Source organism: Paroedura picta, chromosome 1 (genome assembly GCF_049243985.1).
Source record: "Paroedura picta isolate Pp20150507F chromosome 1, Ppicta_v3.0, whole genome shotgun sequence".
Taxonomy (NCBI): domain Eukaryota; kingdom Metazoa; phylum Chordata; class Lepidosauria; order Squamata; family Gekkonidae; genus Paroedura; species Paroedura picta.
The window spans coordinates 179854625-179871422 of record NC_135369.1 but is presented as its reverse complement, the minus strand read 5'-3'; the positions used below and the strand labels follow the sequence as shown (position 1 = coordinate 179871422).

The 16798-nt window shown below is 44.4% G+C and overlaps 1 protein-coding gene across 22 annotated transcripts in view; it reads right to left on the bottom strand.

Annotated features, from left to right (window-relative positions):
- The window catches only part of PCBP3 (poly(rC) binding protein 3), a 91883-nt gene that overhangs the window by 26901 nt on the left and 48184 nt on the right, over window positions 1-16798 (bottom strand). For 12 of the 22 annotated variants that reach the window (XM_077313966.1, XM_077313983.1, XM_077313829.1 and 9 more), the window contains exons 8-9: window positions 16063-16206; window positions 1448-1489 (exon numbers count right to left, since the gene is read on the bottom strand). In XM_077313966.1, coding sequence (XP_077170081.1) covers window positions 1448-1489; window positions 16063-16206 — 186 coding nt within the window. The remainder of the gene's footprint in view (window positions 1-1447; window positions 1490-16062; window positions 16207-16798) is intronic. The other 10 variants (XM_077313872.1, XM_077313880.1, XM_077313993.1 and 7 more) reach the window with 2 other exon arrangements.

The window sequence follows — 16798 nt, the reverse complement described above, 5'->3', positions numbered from 1 at the left end:
TTGCCTCCAACTTCCCCGCTTGTGGGTGTCCCTGCGGTTTCTGATTGGCCACTGAGTGAAACAGAACATAAGACTTGATCAACCATGGCTCTGATCCAGCACGGCTTTTCTTATCTTCTTCTGTCCCCCTTCACGTTGCTATAAACATTGCCAAAGGACTTCTAAGAAGGGGACAAAATCCGAAACTGGCTAAATGCTCCTGTACAAAAAAAGCAGCCTTGTCTCTAAAAAGCAAGACTGTCAGGGAGAAGGGTTTGTAGTACCTGACATGCTAGTTTTCTAGATGCGGGCACAACTTTGAGAATAGCAAAACGTTCAGTCACATGAGCTTCCCACTGCAGCTGGTGCGATACAGAGATAGATGGACCAACTGAGTAAGGAAGTAGAGGTAACGCAATTTTTTGATTGTACCAAGTACTCCATTTCCAATTATATCTAGGCCAGGAGTCCCCACCTGAGGCTGCCATGGTTCCTGCTTTCACCTTTCTTGGTGTCCACCAAGTGTTTTTAGAAAGTGGGTGGGGCCAGATGGGGCTTTTGTCCAGCAAAGATTTCAATTGGCTATTGAGATTTGATTGGCTGTGCAGATTTTTTTTAATGTTGCTTCAGCAACAAATGCTACCATAGCCCAAGAATCTTCACTGTGTAACTGAAGGTAAACTTCAGCAGCCATTTTGTGGCTGGCTCTGCCTCATGTTGCCATTTTGCGGCGGCCATTTTGTGCCAGGCTTCCAAAGGTGCTCATGGGCTCAAAACAATTGGGGAACCCTGATGGCTGCATTGCTTATCTTCCTTTTGACAGAAACTGCCGCTTTTAAAACCCTATGCGGAATAACCAAGGAAAGGATGTTTCCTTTCACCCCTGAAATGATCATAAAAATCAACACCTTTAAAGACATTTCCTTTACGCTGGCCATCAGGGAGTTGCAACATAGCCAGGCATTCAGACTCCCCCCCCCATTGAAAATGTGGATATCCTGACAGAACAACAGGCAAATTTGTCTTAGCAGCATGCATACAAATTCAGCGTGTTTCTATAAGCACATGTATTATTATACCGCCCTAAGCCATCATGGGGGGGGCGGTATAATAATAATAATAATTAACAACAATAATAATAATATTGGGAGGGAGGAAGAGAGGGCAAAGCTTTCTGATGGCCAGTCCCTGAGGCACAAAATGCATTTATATCTGGAGAGACATCCGGTTTTTCGTTTAGCAAAGGGATAGCACAGAAGAACGCAAAGAATTTGACGACAGGCCAAGTCCTCAGTGCGAAATAAAGGCGAGCGCGACTAGGTTCAAAGGCTATTGCCAAGACGACGATTGGCCAATTACTCTGAGCAAAACGGTTATTAATATTATTGTCTAATATTAATATTAGTAGCATTTGACAGTCGTCGCATGCAGGTGACGTAAGGAATCGACATACGGAAGCGCAACTCACATCTGGGTGCGGAATAGCGTACTGTCCCTGAATCGTATAGGCCTGCAAAGGAACGAGAAAAAAGAAAAGAGTTTCAGGATGTGGGGTGTTGAGTCGACTGCTTGGGTAACAGCCTATTCCCAAATTAACACTGACTCCTCTGACTTTCACACTGACTCCTCTGACTTCTCTGACTTCAGTACTTAGACCAGGGGTAGTCAAACTGCGGCCCTCCAGATGTCCATGGACTACAATTCCCAGGAGCCCCCTGCCAGCGCTGGCAGGGGGCTCCTGGGAATTGTAGTCCATGGACATCTGGAGGGCCGCAGTTTGACTACCCCTGGTCTAGTGCATTGTCATCAGTCATAAGGCTGCCATCTTGGGGTTGGCAAATTCCTGGAGATTGGGGAGAGGGGAAGCCTAGCAAGATTGGAGTTTGAACACTTAAGAGCTTTCCCTGGGATAAAATGTCATCGAGTCTGCCCTCCAAAGGCATAATTTCCCTCAAGGGGGCTGGTCTGTGTTGTCTGCAGATAAGCTGCAAATTCCAGGGGGGTTCTCCAGGCTTCACCTGGAGGCTGGCAACCTTGCACATCATCCAGCCATTCTCCAGTGTACCCAAGTCATACAGAAAGAGCAGATATCCAGAGAGAAGAGCGTCAAACTCTTGCTTTCAAGCTGTTACAAACTCATTGAGATTGTTTCAGAAATGTCTAGCGGCTTTTTTCAAGAATATCCAGCTTCAGAGCCTCTTGATGCATCCTGACTTAGCATCTTAGCACTCTCCAGGCTCAGCCGAGCCTGAGTAGAGAGTAGTGGGAACTGAGATTTAAGTTTCTGTCTTGAAATCTGTGAGACTGGAAAGCCTAGGCCACTGGGCCCCATGGGCACCTGGAAGAGGAGGAGGGGCTGAGGAAAGTGCCCCGCCCTCTTAGAACCCACTGGGACCTGACAGCCTTTACTGTTAGTGGAGTTCCAGGGATCCCACCAAGGTTAAAGAGCCTATTTCAGTGCTACTGGGAGCGGCATAGCTAATCTGATCTCTGCCAGACATATATCTTACAGTTAACAGCAGAATTCCTATATACCTATTAGAGGTTAACATTAAGCATGAAGACAAGTTCTTTTCCTGAGAATTTTGAGACTAGATTCCCAGGTAATGGCTAGTTTTGTTTTGAAACTTCTTCAGCTTCGGCCTCTATTCTGTTTTCAAAAGACTTTTCTTTCTTTCTTTCTTTCTTTCTTTCTTTCTTTCTTTCTTTCTTTCTTTCTTTCTTTCTTTCTTTCTTTCTTTCTTTCTTTCTTTCTTTCTTTCTTTTTCTTTCTTTCCGTCAAATTTATACTGCTCTCCCTCATGGCAGTGTACAACATTTCCCTTTTGTGCCCTGTATGAATTTCATGGCCATGTGCAAGTATTACAAAGCTGAAGAAGTTTTACAACGAAACTAGCTGTTACCTGGGAATCTAGTCTGATGATTTTAAAGATTCTGAAGACAAGACCTTCTCTTCATGCTTAATGTTTTCCTATAGCACGGACCTAGGAATTCTTCTGTTAACTGTAAGATTTATTGAGCCACACAATTTCCCCACCCTTCCCTCCTGCTGGTAGACATGGATTTCAGGCATCTTACAATCCAATCCAACACTCCTAAGGAAGCATCAGTTCTGAGCAAAACAGTGTAGAAGGCATGAGGAGGGTCAGGACTGGGGATGCCAGCTCCGTGTTGGGAAATACCTAAAGATTTTCGGGATGGAGCCTGAGGAGGGCAGGGCTGGTGTGGGACAGGGCAGGGTGGGACTTAAGTGAGGTATAATCCCAAGCAGCCATTTTCCTCTACGAACTGATCGCTGTTGCCTGGAAATCAGTTGTAATGCCAAATGATCTCCAGACACCACCTGGACGTTGGCAAGCATAGCACTGACAACTGTGGGGCTTGCTGCTGGTGGCCGCACAATCCAAGGGTATTTTGCAGGGGAGCTGATGCTCACCCCATCTCCTCCATTTGCCCCAAGTAGATATTCCATGCAGGGATTCAACTGTCCATGTCGAAGCGCCTCTGCAAAGAACACACTCTGAACACAGGGCCATAATCCCAAGTGCGCTCCCTGAATGCCTTTCTTCAAAAATAATCCATGACACACTTATTTATATATGTGGTAACTCCCATTTCATTCTTGCACTAAATGTGCTGTGCACACGCAGGCTTACACCTTGAATAAAAATTAGTTGTTCTCAAAGGTACCACACTGGACTTAAGTTTTGTACTATCATAGGATAAGTTAGGGTAGCAAACTCCAAGTTGGGAAATTCCTGGAGATTTGGGGAAGGTGGGTCCTCAGGAGAGGAGGTCTTCAGTAGAATTTAATGCCATAGAGGCTGCCCTCCAGATAGAGCTCAGCTGTAATTTCCCACCTGAAGTTCACTCAGGGAGAAATGTTAAAGGTAAAGGTAAAGGTACCCCCTGTGCAAGCACCGAGTCATGTCTGACCCTTGGGGTGACGCCCTCTAGCGTTTTCATGGCAGACTCAATACGGGGTGGTTTGCCATTCCCTTCCCCAGTCATTACCGTTTACCTGTTCAGAAGGTCGGTGCTGGGTGAATTCCTCTCTGCCCCAGGCATCTCCCATGTTTTTAAACGTCCTTCCATTTGGAGTGAGTTGCCCCCAGCGTGCCAATAACCGCACACGTGGCAAACAGCAGGAGGGTTTGTGGGTGGGAATATGGAAGAGCTGTGTTGCTGCATCCCTTCTGGAGAAAATATGGAAGTGACATACGGTCGCTTGAGGAAATGCCATAGAGTTTCCAGAGATTCCTAGAGCTACTCAATGTCACTTCTGAGTTTCCCGCAGGAAGTGAGGGAGTGATGCGTCCATTGCTATCTTTTTTTTTAAGCTTCTACCACCATTAGGAATGGCAGTGAAGAAGTAGGCCTGCCCTCGGGATTCCTCTGACCATAGCGGTAGGCTTGGGCCTAGCACTCACTCCTGCTTTTCAGAAATGGCCACCCCCCCCCCCCCCCCGAAAGCACTGTGGACAGCTCCCCTCCTCCTTTTTAACAGACCTTCCGGCATCCGATGGAAACTTTTTGGTGCACAATTCTGGAAGGAAGATGCCTAGTAAAATCTTGTCTCTAGAGCCTGCAAGTTTTTAATGGCCGTCTTTTTGTAACAGTTTTGTACGGACTTCACCTTGAGCATATTAAATTTTAAAAAGGTGCAAATATTCTAATGAATCAGAGGCAGAATGTAATCCATAGTCAACGTCTCACAGATTTCAATTGCTAAGAGGTTTGTTTCCTTTCCTTCTGCTAGCACTGGCTAATAACAAGTTCTGATCTCACAACCCACTTGGTGGAGATATATGGAACATTACCAGAGTTCCTACGCATGAAATGTTTTGTATTATTTTCTGGTCTTTTGCACTTAAATGCAGCTTCAGTGGTGTAAAAACTGTTCAAGCTCAGTTCTTATTGTAAGAGGCTAACCGCCGTTCTTTAAATTAAGGGAAGTTGTATTCTTCTTTGGCGTTTCTACACAAGAGTCTCTGAGTTCCGTGAAAATAAACCCTTTTCTTTTCCTTGGGAACAATGAAACCAATCCACCCACCCACAGAAGAAGCCTTAAACCAAAAGAGCCTCCTGCTTTTTTGTGTAGGACAGCATTTCACATTAGTTAAAATGATCTTAAGACAAATGCAGTGCACACAGGATGACAAAACAGACAACCGTTTGTTAAGGGCAAGTAAAGACAGCGAAGGAAAACAAATGTCAGCTTTGACAAAATAAGGCTGGACTCCAGAATAAATAAAATCAACCATGCTACAGGAAATCCCCAAATTAGGGTTAAAGGTAGTGGTCAAGAAGGCTGAATGGAGCGGCAAATGGAAAGATATTTACATTCAAACACTTCTTTCACTTGCCCCTTTTTCATTTGCCTATTTGTCCTCATTCTGCACTTTGTCAAAATGTCTTCCACCCTGGAAATATTTCCCAGCATGCACTGAGGGAGGTGAAAGGGAAAGAGAGGCTGTCCTACACTAGCTCTCTGCTTGGTCTGGCCATGTCGGGGGCTGCAGCCCCTCAAATGCAGGACAGGAGGTCAGGAAGGGAAAGAGCAGAGGAGATTTTTTTCTTTCTTAAAAACTGCTAAAACAAAAAAGACTAATAATGACCATGGATAAAGCTTTTTGAAATAATTTTTGTCTGTGCCTCTCCTGTCCCCAAGCCCACAAAAGGCTGTTTTTAGCATTTAAGAGGTGCACACTATCGCAGGAGGAGAGGATCATACGTTAAGTGGTGAACTAATAACAATGAATTATTTGCCATGAAGGCGCAACCAACTTTTGGCAACTCAGATCCAGGCTGGGAGACTCCTGGAGATTTGGGGATGGAGTCTGGGGAGGACAGCGACCTCAGTGAGCCACAATGTCATACAGTCCACCTTCCAGCACATCATTTTCTCTGAGGACACTGACCTCTGTAGTCTAGGAGATGAGCTGTAATTTGGGGGGATCCCCAGGTCCACCTGGAGGCTGGCATCCCTGTGACCCAGCAATGGGTTCTCAATAGATGGACAGAGGAGGCTTGCCATTACCTGCCTCTGTATAACGACCCTCGTCTTCCTTGGTGGTCTCTCGTCTAGGTACTAAACACAGCCGATGGGGCTCAGCTTCTGATGTCTGAGAAACTGACTGGCATCATTATGGAGAATGCCAGAATTAATGCTCGACTGTGATTTTTAGTCAGGAATCGTAACTCGGCCCTGACCAAATAAGCTGACTATGATGTAATGGCAAAACACTTGTCTGAGAGGCAAGTTATGGTGAAGATCTCCCCAGAAAGTTGGAGAAAACCATGCTGGTCCTGAGCCGGCCTCATTTGGAGAAAGAAAGAAAGAAAGAAAGAAAGAAAGAAAGAAAGAAAGAAAGAAAGAAAGAAAGAAAGAAAGAAAGAAAGAAAGAAAGAAAGAAAGAGGGAGGGAGGGAGGGAGGGAGGGAGAGAGAGAGAGAGAGAAAGAAAGAAAGAAAGAAAGAAAGAAAGAAAGAAAGAAAGAAAGAAAGAAAGAAAGAAAGAAAGAAAGAAAGAAAGAAAGAAAGAAAGAAAGAAAGAAGGAGGGAGGTAGGGAGGGAGGGAGGGAGGGAGGAAGGAAAGGAAGGAAGACAGGTGATGATAGATAGATAGATAGATAGATAGATAGATAGATAGATAGATAGATAGATAGATAGATAGATAGATAGATAGATAGATAGATAGATAGATAGATAGATAGATCTGAATTGTCTGCCACCCTGCTTGAAGGAGGCTTTGAAACCCCTTGGCTGTTACTGCAGTGGATTCTCCTCATGCTTTCTGTGCATTTGAACTGGGAGTTAGATAGGACGTTCACAATGTAGCTGGCTTGCTCTGTTATAGTATTAGATGCATTTTCTCCTTCAGGAGCTTTGGCTAAGTGTCTTTGTTCTCTGCCTGATGTCAGAAGCCTTCTGAAAGGGCCAGTTTGCAAGGAGCCCTCATCTCCTCCTGGACTTGAGACAACTTTTAGTCCATGTCGAAAAAGCATTCCTTCTGTCTTACTTTCCCTTTTGAAAAGCAAAAGCTGCACCCAAAGCTCTTTAACCAGGCTGCTGTTTAAGAGAAGAGGCGGCTGGCGGACAAGCCTTCGCCAACAAGGAGTACGGTGGCATTTTCCCGGTCCAAAACTCAACAGATCATTTCTTTTTAAACCATCCTTTATAGAAGAGTTGTTTTTTATACCCTGCTTTTCACTGCCCAAAGGAGTCTCAGAGTGGCTTACAATCGCCTTCCCTTCCTCTCAACAGACACCCTGTGAGGTAGGTGAGGCCGAGAGAGCTCTGACAGAACTGTTCTGCAAGAACAGGACTGCAGCTGGCCCTAGGTCACCCATCTGGCTGCACGTGGAGGAGCGTGGAATCAAACTCGGCTCGCTGGATCAGAGGCCGCCGCTCTTAGCCGCTGCATCAAGCTGGCTCTCTTAAGTTTGGCCTGTTTGTAGGGCCAAGATAATAACCGTGTTAAGAGGGCTGCAGAGAATACGCCGTCAGTGAGGTGTGACTGACTCGAAATCCCTCTCTGGGTAACTCCGATTTGAGCAGAACAACATGCGTCTCCCCAGTGGCAATCCTTGGCAATGGTTAGGAGTACATCTCAAGCAGCTGCTGATTCCTAGGCCTGCTGGGAGGCACGTTCTTTTCTCACGTGCTTCCATTGTTCCCTTTCGGTTAAAAGCATTTATTGTGGTTTTGGGGGAAGTAGAAGATTGAACTGTTAGTGGGTGCTTGTTTTGAGGCTATTGGCTTAGGTGTTTCCAAAACACTCCCCCTCCCAAGAAAAAAAAAAAAGATCCTGAACCAATTATAGTACAGAATCATTTTGTTCACAAGTAAACTCTTTCAAATTCCAACTGTGTATCGCACATTAGGGGAACATTCTGGTGAGTCTACTCAGAATTAAGAAGAAGAGTTGTTGTTTTTTTATACCCCTATTTTTCACTTCCTGAAGGAGTCTCAAAGTGGTTGACAATCGTCTTCCCTTCCTCTCCCTACAGCAGATATCCTGAGAGGTAGGTGGGGCTAAGAGAACTCTGACAGAACTGTTCCATAAGTACAGCTCTAATTGGGCTTTGACTGGTCACCCAGCTGTCTGAGGAGCAGGCGACCAAACCTGGCCCGCCCGATTAGAAGACACTGCTCTTAACCACTACACCTCTTTGGCTCTCCTGTGCTTATTTATTTATCATTTGGCATTACGTATGGCCAGAAGATCCTAGGACTGTCTGGCAGCTAGGCAAGAGATGTTTGGAGGTAGTATGACATTGGCTTCCTCCACATCATGACTCTAATGTTCCTTGGAGGTTTCCCATCCAAATACTTGCCAGGGTTGACCCTGCTTGGCTTCCAAGATCTGATGAAATCAGGCTTGCCTGGGTTTTCCAGGTGACGGGCCAGTAAGTCCTGAGCTATTAAATGAGGCAGACGTCCAGGAAATTTAGGGGGCTTTCCGCACCGGGATCCTTGTAGCAAATTGTTTGCTGAATGAAAAATCGCCATTTAAAATAGTGGAATTCGTCATTATGCATACCTGACTTTGTAGTGGAATCCAGTTGCGTTTTGTATCGTTTCCCACAAGCTTCTGGTCTCAGCAAAAATCGCTAGAAAGGAAGCACTATTGCCGAGCTCGTCCCACCCCTGGCCGTCAAGCAGCCAATGGGCAGCCGTTAGCATGCTCCCAAACAGCCCCTTTCCCTTTAAGAAAGGTTTAAAAAAAAAAACACCCATTGCAACGAATATATGTTGATTCGTTGCAAGGAGAGACCCATCCAGCTGGCAGGTGTGTTTGAGCTGTCGTTTCATCGTTGCCACGCTCCCCCCGAGTGAAAAAAAAAATCCCCCCCCTCACGGGCCCGATTTTCGGCCGAAAACAGTGTAAAAAATAAAGGGAAAATACATCAGCAAACGGGCTTCTCTGTTGTTTGTGCTTAGTGACTGTAAAGAGACTGTAAAGAGCTTTGGGGAGGGACTGCAGCCGGGGAAGCCTCACTGGGTAAACAAAGGCTTGCCGGTGATTTGATCTCCGCTTGCTCGGAGAAAAAAAAATGGCGATCGCTTCGCCGGAAGATCAGAGGAGAGAGCCAGGGGGAGGGACTTTGTAGAAACCACAACAATGGTAACGCACAGAACTGTCCCACTAGTGTTGCAGATTGGTTGCAGGAGTGTAGCGCTTTCCGGAGGGTGAATCCACTTTTGGGGATTTCCCTGAAAGCGCTACAAGGAAGCGCTTTTTGCGGATCGGTTTCAGGTGTGTGGCAGATTGTCAACGACGTTGTGCATAATGGCAAAACTGTAGTGATTTCAATTGGCAACCACTGTGCGATTTTGAAGGAGTGCGGAAAGCCCCTAGAATTTCACCCTTTCTTTACTAGGGAACCAAACCTAGTTACCTTTAAAAATAAGAAAGGTTTTCTGCCTTGTCCTTTGAGTACCAATTCAGGCTGGCCGCATTTTAAGGGATGTTTAGTTTAATGAGATGTCTTCCAGAAAGCTGAGATTTGTTTAGGCAAATAGCACTGCTGAAAGGAAATAGTTGCCTACACATTATTAACTTGGGCTGACGTAGACATTTCAAAGTCCCACGCACCAGGCGTTTTGCTGAAAGCAAATACACAGATCCAGTCGTTGGTCTGAAATGCTTATTTAGTACAATTCCCAATGAAAAAGTTTAGAGAAATGTATGTGTGGAGGGGGCCTGATTGATATTCCATCTCAAATGGGTCCTTTTTGCTCCTTAACATGTTTTCTTCTGAGCACCGAAATGAATTAGATGTACTTAATTTTTTATAATATACACAGATCCCTCTCTGCGATACTCTAAAGCAGGGGTAGTCAATTGTAGTCCTTGGACATCTGGAGAGCCACATACTTGCTTTAGAGCTGAGGTAGTCCAAATGCGGCCCTCCAGATGTCCATGAACTACAATTCCCATGAGCCCCTGCCAGCGAACCCATGGGAATTGTAGTCCATGGACATCTGGAGGGCCACAGTTTGACTACCCCTGCTCTAGGGGTAAACTGTGGCTCTCCAGGTGTCCAAGGACTACAATTCCCACGAGCCCCTGCCAGTGGCAGGGGCTTATGGTAATCATAGTTGTTAGACATCTGGAGACTCCCAGTTGGACATCCCTGCAATAAATTGTGCCCCAGCTTGGATGATGCTCCCCCATAACCCTTCCGCTATACCTAGTGAGTGAACAAGAGCGATCTTTTGTGAAGATCTTTTTATTTCACCTAGCATACCCCCAAAAACAGCAATTGGCCCACTTGTCCTGTTATTTTAGGTCTTTGATCAAATGGCAAGGCAGCATGAAAAAAGTTTCAGATGGAAATAAATGATAAATCCACATAAATCTGTGGGGCTACCTAGGTCAATGCAAACTGATCCTACACCATATTTATGGCAACCTCCCGTTGCGGTGTTAGAGGAGGATGGTAATCCTTCAATCCACTGCATACTCGATAACAAGGCTCTGGACCTGCCTCACCTGGGTCAAACTTCAAGCCCTCCTTCCTCTTCAAAAGATTTGCCAAGCACGGCTCCAAATGGATGCATTTTTAATGACCCGCTAAAGACCTTGGACCAAATTGTTGAATCAGAGTGACTGGCTTCTGTATTTTCTATCCACGAATTTCGGCTCATCTCATGGAACGTAACTGGCTGGAAAAACAAGGCTCAGGATTCTTATTTTATTAATTATTTAAATCCTTTTGCTCTTCTTTTATTCCAGGAAACTTGGCTGCCATATGACTTATATTTAAAAGGGTTTTCTTCCTATAATTTGCCTGCAAGTAATGAATGTACAAAAGTTCGCTTGTGGTATTATTTAAACCATACTATGCCATTGTTCCACTCGATTCCTTGCCTCCCTTTGTGCACGCTGCCTCTGTTCCTATTTCCAATCCCTTTTTCATTATAGTTAAGGTTTGTTTTCCATCTGTGACTGATATGTCCCCACTGCTTTCCTGGGATATGTTCTCTGAATTCGTATTGTGCTTGGGGATAAAGTATCCTTTAACTTACTTAATCATTTTGGGGGATTTCAATGCTCGGCCCGGCCCTAATAATTCCATTATCGGCCCCCAACTGGGCTATGTCAATGGCGATACCTTACCCACTGTCCTCTCTATGGAGTGTGATTCTAAGAGCCATTCCGCACGACTTAAATATAGCAGAGGTCTTACCTTTGGTAAACGCTACTAATTCAACATTCCGCATGACGTTGCACACAACCTGCACCACTCCTGCAACACTCCCGCAAAAATCGCTTCGTTGTAGCGCTTTTCGGGGAAACAGGAAAAGTGGATTCCCCCTGAAAAAATCGCTACACTTCTGAGCACAAGCTGCAATACATCAGCAAAAGACATGTGCGTTCTCAATGTATCAGTAGAAAGAATGTCCCTCCCCCACTCTTGGTCCCGAACTTCCGGAGAAGTGATCGCCATTTTTTCCCCTTAGACTGGGGAAAGCAACAAACGAGTGAAGCTTCTCTGGCTAAAGTCCCTCCACAGAAGTGATTAAAAGTTAAACAAAGCTCCCTACTGCAAGTGTCTTTGAAGTTCCCAAGCACAACACAGACCCCTGTTTGACACTGCCCGTAATTTCGGCCACAAATCGCGCCCATGGGGGGGGATTTTTTTTTTGAGGAGTGTGCAAACGATTAATTGCCAGCTCCTACACCAGCAAAAAATGTCTTTCCGAAACAATGATTGAACACAGATTCATTGCAATGGCTGTGTTTGCATTTTTTAAAAAAACAGTTCTTAAAGGGAAAGGGGCTTTTCAGGAGTATGAACACAACAGTCCATTGGCTGTTCCGTTTGATTGACGGCCAGGGGCAGGAAGAAGCACAGAAAAATCTTGCTTCTTTTGTTGCGATTCCAGCGAGACTGGAAACATGTGGGGAATGAATACAACGCTACTGGGACTTCTATATTCCACTAAAAATAAAGTATGCGGAATGATGAAATTCCACTATTTAATATTGCATTTCTGCATTCTGAACACTTGGCAACATTAGTCCTTGTGCGGAATGGCCCTAAGGATACTACCATCAACAGAGCTGGCCTAAATTTAATGGATTTTTGCATTACTCACAATGTAGTGTTTCTAAATGGACTTCCGGCCTTTGTTTCTGCTAACGAATTTACTTTTGTTTCTGCTCGGGGTTGCAGTGTAATTGATTACTGCATTTCTTCACCAGTAGCGTTGGCTAATGTTAAACCCTTTGCTGTCGGTTCTTGAACTGAAAGTAAACACCTGGCTCTAGACTTGGTACTAAACTGTCAAGAATTTTTCCATGCTAGTGGCCTTAATCACTTTGATTGTGACTCTGGGAATATATTCAGAAAAATTAGATGTCCCCAAATTGAGGAGAACCTTCTTTTGGCCTAAGAGTTGGAGCCTTTTTAAAACCCAGAACAATGCAGTCCTATGAGGAGGTTATTGCCAGTTATGCCCAATTGATTGACGTATTTGGATCCTTATCCAAGCCCGTTTCCTCCTTTTCCACTAAACCCTTGTCCTGGTTTGATCTTGATTGCTATGCTGAGAAGAAATTATTGAGGCTCCTCTTTAAAGAATCTCATATCTCAAATGATCTAGATACATTAAAAACCTAGTTAGCTCAGAAAAAAAATCTTTCCAAGCCATTATCTCAGCAAAAATATAAGAAGACAAATGGTCACAATTAGGGTTGGGCACTTCGGCACCAAAGCAGCTGTTCGCTCCTGGCTCAGCCAGCGCCATGTCATGGGCGGGGAGGAGCGGGCGTCGGAGCGCTGGCGGACACACACACACAGGCGCGAAGCTCCACGCCTGCATGTGTGTGGCTGCTGGCGTGCCCACACCCACTCCTCCCCTCCCCCCCGCGGCACAGTGCTGGCTGCATTGGGAGCGAACGGCTGCTTTGGGTGCCAAAGCACCCAACCCTTGTCACAATTGTTCCAAACTTTAAAATCTAATAATCCCAAGATTTTTTGGGCAAGTGATTTCTTGTTGTGAAGAAGAAGAACACCCTGTGAGGGAGGTGAGGCTAAGGGAGCCTTGATATCACTGCTCAGTCAAAACAGCTTGATCAGTGCTGTGGCGAACCCAAGGTCACCCAGCTGGTAGTGTGCGGAGGAGTGCAGAATCAAACCCAGCTCGCCAGCTGAGAAGTCCACATTCCTAACCACTATACCAAGCTGGTTTAGGTCTTGAGTGGCCCACCTCCAATATTCCACCACAAATGTGGATTGACCACTATTGTGCTACATTGAATGTTTCAAATTCAGTTTTAACTAAGAAGTTGAATACAGCACCTTCTAACATTCCTGACTGGCCTCCAGTGCGTTCCAATGAAACCCTTGAGTTAATTGATGAATTAAAAGTTGGTAAAACTCCAGGACCCGACAGCCTCCCAGCTGAGATTTTTACAAAATTCTCTTCCTGGTGGTCCCTTTCCCTGGCCAAGTCATTTACTCTAATAGATCATTTTGGAATAATTCCTGACTCATGGCTTAATTCATTCATTAATCCAATCTTCAAAAAAGACAATCCGAATCTGCATGAACATTTCTGCCCAATTAGTCTACTCTCCATAGTTGGTAAACTTTATGCCAAACATCTTGAATGACATCTTACTTTGTGGATACATTCTTCTGGAATTATTGGTCCAGAACAAACTGAATTTACCAAAGGGAAATCTACTTTGGATTACTGTTTGCTTCTGTCTTCTCTAACAAAAAATATATATGAACCTTGGAACTAAAAACTATATGTAGAATTCATGGATTTGAAAAATGCCTTTGACTGCATCCCAAGGGAGGCATTATGGGGAAAACTGAAGTGTTCTAATATTGACCCACATTTATTATTCCACCTTATGAAACTTCATACCGGCACTTTGTGTCAAGTTAAATACTCTTTCCAGGGCCACCTGGCTGCCAAATTGCCAGTCACCAATGGTGTGAAACGGGGATGCATTCTTGTACCATGTCATTTTAATTTGTATTTGTCCAATTTGGCCTAGAATTTTAATGGGCATCCTCTGAAGGTGGATTCCCATCCAACATCCTTACTATTATATGTGGATGACACAGCCATTCTCTCTTATTCAAGAGTTGGTCGCTTGAGATCTATTGACTGTTTCTATTCATATTGCCAAAACAATTCCTCATTGATTAACTATTTGAAATCGAAGGTTTTTATTTTCTCTAAGATTTGGAAGTCAAAGAAATGGGTTTTGGGGGACACAACAATTGACAAAGCTAAATTTATTTTTATTTAGGCATCGCATTTAATTATAAGATTGTCAATTCACCTTGAGTGCTCCATAAATCTAGCTAAGTGCTCACCAGCACAGATTACACTTTTATTTGTAAGGCAACCAATATGTACCTGCAACTAGAAGAATTTTCGAAGCTAAAACTCTAGCCCAGCTGTTTTATGTTATTGGATAAAAATCTTTTAATGATAACACAGAAGGGATCCAAGGTGCCTATTTTTGCCAAACTCTTGGTGTGCCCAAATGCATGTCTTACTCCATGTTATGTGCTGAGTTGGGCCAACATTTAGAAACCAAGACCTAGATGATTATTTTCGGATTTTGGCTCAAAATATTTTTCCAATCTGAATCAAGTAGTTTAATTGCTTTTTAAAAGTCAGACCCTCAATGTAGCTCATGGTTTCTCATTATTGAATCAAAGATTGCTCAGCTGGGATTCTCAATTGACCTCTTTCTGATGTTCAATGAGTTCAAGATCCGTAATACTTTGAAACAAAGACTATTTGATCTCCAGCAGTCAAAAATGTTCTCTTCACAACCATATGTCGGTTCCCCAGCTGCCTTGGGCATTCAACTAAACCCTGGGAAAATGGGTTTAATCTGAAAATATTTTTACAATCTTGTTAATCCATCTCTTCAGAGAGCCTTTATCCTGGCAAGAATGAGGGCACTTCCCTCAAACATTTTAGCAGGCGATACAGGCATATTCCAAGGAGACTGCCCATGCTCTGCCAGTTTTTCTGATTCAACCCTACATATAATTCTGGACTGTCCGCTCCATGTGAGCCTTGGTAGCAAACATCTCCTTCCCCTATTGTCTTCTTGTGGGTTAACAAACAATGATGCTATACTCAGTTCCTTTTAAATGATAATTCCGTTGAAACCACACTGTACATACTTTTTAATTATCGTATCTTGAGCTACAACTAAGATATTTTAAAATTAATTTTATATGCATCCTGTTCAGTTGTATATGTTTTATCCTTGCTGTATGTCAATAAATGTATTACTATTACTATTACTATTACTATCACTATTACTATTACTATTACTATTACTATTACTACTACTACTACTACTACTACTACTACTACTACTACTACTACTATTACTATTACTATTACTATTATTATATCTGTGAACAAAATTTTAGTGGTGTTGCTGTCTAGTGCAGGCTTTCTCAGCCAGGGTGTCATGAAATTCTGGGGGTTTTGAAGGCCCTGGAAGGGTTTCCTAAATAGGTTGGAATTAATTAATTTTCATATATTTTTTAAAAATTGTTAATCATTTATTGTGTGATATGATCATATATGGTCATGTTAACCCACCCCTCCCCCCCAAATGGCCAATGATGGGCCTGGAGAAGGTGGGAAAGGGAGGGGCATTGGGAGGGCGTATCCACAGCTCTGTTTCCCAACCATATTCTGTATGATTGTGCTACTTCTGGGGTTTCTCAAAGCCTGAGGAATGTTTCAGGGGTTTCTCAATGGTGAAAAAGTTGAGAAAGGCTCGTCTAGCAAGCTGGGCGTGCCTCATGGGCAGATCCGGAAGATGCAACCATGCTCCTTGTGCTGCACCGAGGAGGAGAATAGCATTTGAGTTGAACTTTGCTGTCAGTCCTCTTAGCCTCGGGACTGTCGGCTGCAAGCGAAGGCTACTGTGCCGTATAACCAATGGCAGGAGCAGCTGCCCCTCAGTCCTTTCTGGGGGCCAAGAGCTTTGGGTCCATTTGCTTAGGAACAAGATGAATCGGGGTGACACCATGCAAGTGAGAAGAAGACGAGAAAACCTGTGTGTACTAACAGGCAGTGGCTGGTGCTGCAGTAAAAGGCTGAGGTTGGCAGTGGAGGCCGCAAGCGGGTCGGCTCTTACCTGACCACCTGCAAAAATGACAGGGGTGGAGGCGGGCTTTGGGCGATAGGGGATGGTGGCACCTTTGGGTGGGGACTAGGAAAAGGGACAAGGAGAGGGAGAGAGAATATTAGACCAACGTCCCTGAAACAGGAGCAGCAAGAGAGTTAGACAACCAAAGACAGAAACGGCACGTCGGGCATGCAGCACGCGGATTTCATGCTAGATTTGAAATCTCAAAGTTTCCGCACACATAGGATAATGCACTTTCAATGTGCTTTGGCAGCTGAATTTTCCTGTGCAGATCAGGAAAATCTACTTCTAAAGTGCATTGAAAGTGCATTATCTATTATGTGCAGAATAAGCCCTAGTCTGAGACCAGAGAGTTGCGCAATAATCAGCCAGGGGGAGAAATGATCCTGGCCTTACTAGGCATTTCAGTTGTCCTTACAACAACTGTGCAAGGTAGGCCTGACTCCGACTATGCAGCTGTTAAGACCTTAGTAGCCGAAAGGTTTATTGATGCGTTGCCAAACTAGCATGATTTCGTTTTTGTTAGTAAGGCAGCCAGTTGACTCGAAGGGGTTCCCGGTTTCTTCAGGCGGCTTCCTGGCTTCCCGCTACCAGACCTCCATCTCTGTCAGAGTGGATCCCGTCTCCCGCTTCTGTTGAGACCCACTCGTCAGCT